The following is a 9,124-nucleotide window of genomic DNA, read 5'->3' as shown; positions in this document are numbered from 1 at the left end:
CTTCTCTTGATGACTTATGCCACATTGAAAGAACCGACAAAGAAGGGAGTGTGGTTTCTAGACTCTGCATGTTCGAACCACATGACGGGTACCAAAGAATGGTTCACTAATCTAAATGAAAGCTTCAACCATTCTGTCAAGCTTGGAAATGATCTTCGACTCACAGTCAAAGGCATTGGAGATATACGTTTTGACTGTACATAACACGTCGTAGTTTGACTGTACATAAGTGTCAGTAATCTGCTTATCTATTAGTGTGGACATCTTTCCTCCAGGTTCTCCTGACACACCCGCGATTGATACCTTTTCCTGGGTCCCCGGATCTCGAGGTTCTTCTGTGTCTTCGGAAGTATTCCTCCTTTTGCCTGACCCTATCCTCCTGGATTTTCTGGGCGGTAAGGTGCTCTTATTCTGGAGCATTATTTTCGTCTCCTCTTTTATGAGTCCACTAGAGGTCATGCTTAGGTCTGTGGTTGAGGGTCCCTAGGAGAAATTATCTCGACCTGAGCACGGAGTGTCCGGCTCGGGTTTTATCCGCTTATGCTCCCGTGCCTTTGTCGCGAGGTCTTCCTGTTGCAGGCTTACTATTTTGGTTAGCCCTCCTTCTGGAAAGGACGAGGTGTCGAGGTCTTTCTCCTGGCCTAAAGCTTTACCTCAAACCCCACCTTTTTGATAATCGGAGACCGCCGAGCAAGTTTACCATAGATCTGGTTTTGCGACATGAGCGCCTTTTCGGGCGAACCCCTCGAGGTTGTCGCGAGCTTTCCCTAGCTCTTTGATGCGGTCGCGCTATGGGGTGGGTTCCTTAGCCTCGGAGATACAATACCTTTCTTGTCAGGTGGCTCAGGGACAAGCATGTCTTGTGTTTGGGCTGCTGGCGGAGTGCTCTTTGGGTCCGCTGCGTTCTTAGTACGTGTCGTTCCTAAAGGGACGTCCTGGGATTCCGGTGAGGCCAGGCTTCCGGTGTCTGGTGGTCCGAGTTTTTGAATTCGGATGTACAGACCGGGGGAATCTTGCTTGCTCGGGTTCTGATCCCTTCGCCCTGGTCCGAGGCTCTCACTTGGACGTTTTTGTGTCCCTGGCATTTTTTCGGCCGGTAGCATCGCTACAGTGCGGGCTTTACTTGGTGTCTCTGGTATTTGTAAACTTTCGTAATATCGTTTGTCGATCTGTCGCTTGTTTTGAGGCAAGCGCGATCTTCTCATTCCCTCTGGTCCTATCAGGCGGCGTACTTCGCTGCGTGCCGACCGATCCGACGGTTGTTCGAGAGAAGGCGTAGGATCGTCATCCTCCTAGGTGCCGAGGAAGCTAGCGATCTCAGCGGGGAGGTCTTCACCATCATCTCTGTTGTAACCGTGAGCGATCTTCGGCCCATGTTTTTCTGGTAGGGAATCTAGGTTCGACATAATGCTTTTATTTTGATCGTGGCTAGGTTCGGTTTCGAGGACAAGAGGTCCCATGGATGGCGCCAATTTGTTTGATCAAATAATCGCACTATGGCTCAACCGGAGGTGTGAGTGGGGTTGTTGGTGTTATTCGGCGATTCTCTTACGTTCAGAGGGTCGGAGACCGCTTTACGCCGAGTGGTTTTATGTCTAAGTCGATTCGTTCGACTTAGGGTTTTGTTTGGGGTTTATTTAGAGGTCGAATAAACTATGAGTTAGGGTTTTTCTTGCATGATGCGTGTTTGCGTGAGGTTTATTTGTGTTCGACTTAGGGTTTAGGAATTCGATATGTTATAAGTGAGTATGAATGAATATGCGGTGAGGCTCCTCCTCTATTTATATAGAGGGTAGATAACTTGGAGAAGAGAGTAAGAGAATTAGGGTAAATCTCTTCCTCCTTTGTAAATATCTTGTTTCCTTCTTGAGGAGATTTGTGGTAATCTTGTTACCTAATTATGCCCGAGTATATCGGAGCTTGATATATATTTAATAGATTAATCATAGGAAAGATCTTCATCCGATCTCTATTGTATATCTCCTCGGAGCTCGGTATTTGTTACCTTCGGAGCTCCGGAATAGTCATATTAATCGGAAGTTAAGTTCCGTTATGGGTTTACTTGTGCGAAGGTGACTTCGTACTCTGCTTCTGCTTCGGGTACGGAGCTAAAGCTCCGTATGGGTATATCATCACGCACCAAGTTGCATAAAACGTATCTGTGAGGAAGGAAAAAACACAAAAGCCCTAACATGTGTGGCACGTGATTCCATTTGACGTAGGGAAATTGACGACATTACTTAAAGGGATGTAAATTGCTAATAAAACTTGAACTAGAGAAGAAAATTACTAAAAAACTTTGAAGGGAATGAATATGTGCAAACCATAATATGAAATTAATTCTTATTTTTTCGAACATTCGGTAGGTATTCGACATCAGGGAAAGCTCACGGTATAATGGTGAAGCCTTGAATGTACCCTAGACAATGAAATGTTGACTATGCCGTTACAAGTATTCGGAGTAAAAACCCCAAGACTTATCATCCTTAAATGATCGAATTCAAGACCATGGGTAAAACCTGGAATGTTTCTGACTAGTTGGACTAGTCATCATTGGCTCAATTAATTCTTTTATTTATTACAGGAAATGGTTAATCCTTCTAAAAGAATAACCTAAAAATCCTCTTAACTATTGGATGATGACATGTGAAAAAATCAGGAGGCAAATGAAGCTAGCTCAATTGGCAGATGCATCCTTGGTTTTTCCCATAGGTCTTGGGTTCAACCCTTATGAGTGACAAGGTTGTGGGTTTTTTACTTGAATCACCTATAACGGCTTATGGTTTACATCTCATAGTCGAGTGTACGTGCAGGGCTTCACCATTATATGGTGAGGTGTTCCCTGATGTCGAATACCGACTAACTGTTCAAAAAAAAAGTGACAATATTAGAAAAGAGAATTAGTAGATTACACATGTTACCTTCTTAAAACTTTAAGAGGATTTTTTGATTAATTTTTAAAAGAATTTATCGTTTTCCATTTATTACAATAATATAACAATTTAACAACGCCATTGGAACATTGAAGCTAGCAAGAACGCTGGTTGCTTTTTTTTTCCCTTTCTCTTTTTCAAATTCGATTTTTAATCATCCTATGTGTGTTTAATCTTGTTTTTAGACTCTTTTTTGGTCGTGCTTTTACCTATAATATACTTTCATTGCTTTTTTACCTATAATATACTTTTCATTGCTTTTATATTCAGTAGTTACTATATAAATTTATAAGGGTTTCTTTTAACGAGTTTTTCTATAAATAAAAATATTTAGTATTGGTTATCCATCTGATCATCAGCCGTAGCTATTTCTAGATAAGAAAATTATTAAAAGTTTGTTATCCCGACCAACAATTAGGAATAACACAAGTTATAGACTATTGATATTTCTGTTATATGGTTAAAATATACAGTATATATGTACAACAAATTTTACATAAGAGTATTCCTTTTTCCAGTGACAAGGCTTTCAAAAGTAAATAACATTCACGTTCAAACATAATCAAAGTAACGAACTCAAAAGATCAGATTAAACAACGTTGAGGGGAAAACACAAGAGCACAAAGGACAAGTTAATAGATTCATATTTTTGTTTCCGAAACGCTGGATATATTACTAATGTTATGCACATTATGAGAATGACATTGTATCACATGATGTATGCTCTCAATTATTGTGATATCGGATAGCTGCTAGTCCACCAGCTACAAGAACACCAACACCAACAATAACACCAACAGCAGTGGTATCAATATGCATACCGGTCATTCCATCTGTCCCTATCAAATAGCAACACAGTGACAGCATCAATTTCATTACCCAAGTGTGTGATATGAATGAATAGTACGGTCCTCTAAAGGTTATCACTAACCTTTTTTGATACAGACTTCAATTGCTTTTTTGAGACTTATCGCCTTTTCCCAGTCGTATGCAATCTACAAAATCCACAATTGATAGTGCATGAATCAAAAGGGTATAACATATTGATGATACGGTTTATTGATCAATAGTGGGAAAACAGAGGAAAGCAAATCCAATGCCGGGATCATATGGTGAAACAAACTTTTACTAAATTGGCCAGTTTAGAAAGGATGACTGGTATGTGATCTTGATTTGAGTAGCCTATCAAAACAAATGAAATAAAAATTAAGACATAACAACTTCACGTATCCAATTTGTCTACACGAAATTCCGGAGCTGACAACCCACAGCAACGGCTGTGAATGTAAGAAAGACGTATCACCTAAATAATCTTAGATAAAATTGTCTCATCGGCTGAAATAAGAACTATATGGAAGGTATTCCCTTGCATTTTCAGTGGATACATGGTAGTGACCTTAGATTCGGAAATGACCACATGTATGTAAAATGACCATAAGGAATAATGAATAGTTTAAGAGGAGATTATAAGATAAAAGATTATACCTCCAAACAGCTGTTAACATGGTCCAAGCTCTTCGAGTAGTCCCCACTTCTATAACACTTCTATAATACCCAACCGCAAGTATATACGCCTTAAGTTTCATTTGCAAAGTGTCATCAGTGTTATCTGATGAACCTGGCACAAAAGAAGCACCCTAGTTAAGCTAAGCAATGGGAACAGAAGGACATAAAAGACTCTCTCCAGGTAGGCTAAGTACAAGAAAAGTTGTTTCATTCTTACACAATCAACATATTACCTTTTTCACCTTCAAGCATTCTTATCCCATGTTGCACATCTTCAGGTCGTCTAGAGTGAGCCAGAGCCCATGACAAGCGTAAAAGGCACTCGTTTCTTATGTCATCATAAGAGCTATCTAACCTATTTTCAACTAAAGCATAGTCACGCCGACAAAACTGCAAAAAAAAAAAAATATATATATATATATATATAAACATCAACCGTAGGAAGGAGAAAGAACATGTTTAGCTTGATGTTGTGGCAATTGGCATATCACCAACTTATATAGTTTCACAATGTTATGTTGACGGACACTCGTAAGATCTCTTTTGCTGATGTATAAGCAAAACAGTTTGAGCTTAATTATTATATGAACAACTCAATGATATATGTTGGGTTTTATCTAGACTTAGTTTATTATAAGGTATTACTAGGCCTGGCAAAATGGGCGGGGCGGGCGGGTTTGCAAAACCGGTGCGGATCGAAGCGGGTCACTTCAAAAATGCGGGTCAGACGGGTGCGCGTCGGGTCGACCCGCTTTTTTTAAACATATGCATAACATTCAACTACTCTAAAATTGCTTTTAGCTAGCTAAGTAAAGCATACTTCAAAATTGCAAACACATACTGAAACATAAGCAACTACTCTGATACATCTTATATATTGTGACGATGACGATGATATACTAAAACAGGATTAAAGGATATTTTTCAAACGACACGTGGCATAATATTTGATTGACACGTGTCTTTTAATATATGTGATGATTTTTACCTAATATAATAATTATTTATTTACATTAAGATAATATTGATCCATAATTAATTGTATAAAAATAATGTTATATCACTTTTTTGCACATCTGCATAGCCAGATATTAATCTATGTTAGTATTGTTGTAAAAATAGAATTCGAATTAGGTTTGTATTTTGGGCTGCGCATACTAAGCCTTAAAAATATAAACCCTAACATATATGTTTTTCTTTTTAACATTCTAACATATACATTTAGTGCATTAGTTTCAAGGAATACTTTTTTCGAAATCAAGATTCGGAACGAGTTGACAACCGGGAGTCAAAAGTATGTATAATATCCATGCTGTAAATTAAACACCTAGCCATCTACTTCCTTAATTTATTTTACATTAATGGTTGATTAGTTAACTAAACTTATATACCTTTGTGTGACCAGATCGATGATATATGTGAAAATTTACCAGCTAGAAGTATTTGGAAGACTACTAACGCAATCTATTCTTCGGTTGAAGAGATCTCTACTATACAAATCATGGTATATTTATATGTATGTATATATATATATATGATGACTTATATAGTCAATTCGTTCATCATACGGGTATTGAGACTAGTAATAATATTAAAAGAAACGACAATTACCCCCATAGCTTTCTATATCATATCATTATGCACGCTGGATAATAGGAGGTTATGATTGACAGGGTAGTATCATATATCTTACGAGAAAAAGAAAACAAAAAGTATTTTGATATATTTTAAGTTCGATACGAAAGAAAATTAAGGAAACCACAAAGACTGAAGTTGTGAATGCTCCACTTTTTTATTTTGTTAAAACAACATTATTATGTGGTAAAAAAATAGAGGCAAGTATATGCCTAAATAATGAATAATCATTTGTCCGATCTATTAAAAATAATAGATGTACATGGGCCTATACTGTGACCGTAGGCCTGGCAAAACGGGCGGAACGGGCGGGTCGGGTGGGTTTGGGTAACGGTTCGAAACGGGTGCGGGTCAAAATGGGTGCGGGTCTAAACGGGTCTATTTAGGAATGCGGGTAAAACGGGTGCAGGTCTAAGCGGGTTGGGTGCGGGTCGGATGCGGGTTGACCCACATTTTTTAACTTGAACTATTTAAATTATTTATTTTTTGCAAAACAGTTAAACATATTTCATGATTCAATTAAAAGTACTGAAATCTGAAAAAAAAAAAAAAAAAAAAAAAAAGCATTGATAGTTGGAAGTTATACGCTACATATACACGTGAAGTTCAATTGTTCAACTGTTCAACAACATACATCCAATTTCTATACACGTGTACCTAGTTATACCACAAAAAAACTTCATTATTTATATATGTATGTGTACGGCTTTAGTTCTCATTGCTAACCATCTCCATTCTCCAACAAATAAATGAATAAATTGTTTGTTCACCGTCTCCGACATATATATATATATCGCCTTTAATTTTTGTGCAGTTTAATAATGGCTATCAACCCCAAAACTGTTAAATATTTTCCTCTCATGACCATGGGGTAAACGACGACAAGGTAATGACCAGCAACCGGCGATAGGGCTCCGGTGGTTGCGCCGTCTTTCCGGCCAACGACGGTGGCTAAATCTAATCGATTCATCATCTTTAAGTTTCTTTCAATGTATGGATAATCTTTTAAGTGGGAAGTCGTGACCCGCTCGACCCGCAAGTCGTGACCCGCTCGACCCGCAGTTAGCATCTTAGAATTTTCAGGGGTGTTTCTTAAACCCGCTTTCTTTTCTTTCCTATCACCCAAATCAACCCACAAAGTGAAAAAATTTACCCAATCTTATCCATTTAGCTGATTACGGGTCTTGATTGCCAAGTCGCAGCGACCGTTTCGGGTTTTTTTTTCCTAGCTTCCCCGAAGCTAATTACCTGGGAGGTTTGACCTAAGATCTCGTTTAAGGATACTGATGCCTTACAGCTAGGTCACGGTTACATGGGTCCTAATTTAGTATTAGATTATATGTGGTTGAATGTGACATTGTGTTTGAATATTTGTCTTCAAAAAACATGTAATAAAAAAAAGGTAAATGCAAAAACACCCTAATTCTAACTTAACTTTGCGAAAACCATATATACATAGAACAACTAAAGGGTACTCATGCTATGCGACGGTGTAATGTGGTGGTGGTGATGGGTGGAGTGGAGGTGGTGTGCGCGATAGTAGAGGTGGTGGCGGTGCGGCAACTAGTGTAGTTATTGATGTAATGTGGTTTTGATGATGTCAAAACTTAAAATTCAAGCAGATGAGATTAATATATAGTAAGTATAGATTAACAGGGAATCGAAAGGCAAACAACAAGAATAATAATCATTATATAATAATAATATAACAAACTGAATAAGTATAATAATGATAATAATACTTACGTGGATAAGAGTAGAGTTGCACAAAGAAAAAGAATAGCCTGGAGTGAAGAAACTGCGAATCGCCTCGAATAGCATTGGAGGATAGGGATCGATTATTAAGGATAGTGCTTACAATTTGAAAATTTTCGAAAACCCCAAACTGCAGTTTGCCCTGCCGTCCCTTGACATTATAATGTAATTGACTTGTGCGGGATAAACCTATTTATGACCCAGGAAAAAAACGCATTTATGACTCAGGATTCTCGTTAAAGTTGATATCTATCCAATCTTTCTCCCAATATAAATCTATCGTGTTTAAGATATATTACGCCTCTTGTTATAGAAACGGGTGTTCTTACCATATTTTTTTCAGCCACTTGTGGCACATCATACCCCAAGAATATGTCTTTGAAACAACTTCTTTATCTATTATTACAGGTGTGTTCGTGGTCCAGTTTTGACGAAAGGTTTCAACATATTTTAAATCAAACCAGACCAAGTGTTTTGTCTAACCGAATCAAATCAAACTATGTAAGCTGGCCCGGTTTGACCGATTCAACGGTTTCGTGATCTTTTTTTCTTTTCATTTTTATCTTTAAATAATTTTATACATATATTACATATATATATTTTCTTTCTTTCACTACACAAATAGATATCACGAACACTATGATCTTAATATTATTAATAAAAGTACTAATAAAGTTACAATTATATTGTGTTTTATACTCACAAAATATGAAATATTATAGGTGATGAAGGACTTGAGGCTTATAATTTTGATCTTTGAGTGAAAAATTAATGGAGTAATGAAGATGAAAAAATAAAAGGATAAATTAAAAATAGGAAAGAATGAAAGTAAAAGTAGATTTATATAATATAAATAAATATAGAATATCTTATAATTGCTACCAAGAGATCATATCTGAACTAAAATACCTGGTAATATATTGCACATACTACTAAAATATGTAAATGATAAATACAATATCTTTGGTAAAAGTTGATAAATATATTAAGTAAATATATTATATATATATATTAGGGTAAAGTTATTTTGAAAATCTTTTTTTTTTGTGAGAACCTTTGAGAACTTTTCAAATCAAGCCCAACCGATGATTGTTCTTTACATGAAATTTGTTTTTTTATTGTTTTCTGAATAACTTATGTGTAATTTTGAAGTTTATAATTGTGTGAAGCATGGATTATCATCCGTTATACAATTATGTGGAGATTTTGATTATTGATCATATGTGCATGAATATTGCTATGATCACATGTATACAAGTCGATCACATGTAATCATAGCAATATTTGTGTACACG

At 36.9% G+C, this 9,124-nt stretch overlaps 1 protein-coding gene across 1 annotated transcript; it reads right to left on the bottom strand.

Moving 5' to 3' along the window:
* Nucleotides 1–3,354: 3,354 nt before the first annotated feature.
* LOC122607923 (mitochondrial fission 1 protein A-like) lies at nucleotides 3,355–8,193 on the bottom strand. Its single transcript, XM_043780998.1, has 5 exons — nucleotides 7,821–8,193; nucleotides 4,673–4,829; nucleotides 4,419–4,551; nucleotides 3,865–3,928; nucleotides 3,355–3,772 (listed from the first exon to the last, which is right to left on the bottom strand). The coding sequence occupies exons 1-4, from the start codon at nucleotides 7,893–7,895 to the stop codon at nucleotides 3,901–3,903; spliced, it is 393 nt and encodes a 130-aa protein (XP_043636933.1). The 5' UTR covers nucleotides 7,896–8,193; the 3' UTR covers nucleotides 3,355–3,772; nucleotides 3,865–3,900.
* Nucleotides 8,194–9,124: the final 931 nt, after the last annotated feature.

Source organism: Erigeron canadensis, chromosome 7 (assembly GCF_010389155.1).
Source record: "Erigeron canadensis isolate Cc75 chromosome 7, C_canadensis_v1, whole genome shotgun sequence".
NCBI classification, from domain to species: Eukaryota; Viridiplantae; Streptophyta; class Magnoliopsida; order Asterales; family Asteraceae; genus Erigeron; species Erigeron canadensis.
Note: the sequence above shows the minus strand (reverse complement) of the source record. Positions and strands in the feature narration are given on the sequence as shown.

What these genes read in the sequence shown, in the direction of transcription:
- LOC122607923 (XM_043780998.1), bottom strand. Translation starts at nt 7,895, where the DNA reads ATGCTATTCGAGGCGATTCGCAGTTTCTTCACTCCAGGCTATTCTTTT. An exon ending in GCAACTCTACTCTTATCCAC is followed by an intron (nt 4,830 to 7,820) that starts GTAAGTATTATT and finishes TTTTTTTTGCAG; the next exon opens with TTTTGTCGGCGTGACTATGC. An exon ending in ATGTTAACAGCTGTTTGGAG is followed by an intron (nt 3,929 to 4,418) that starts GTATAATCTTTT and finishes TGGATTTTGTAG; the next exon opens with ATTGCATACGACTGGGAAAA.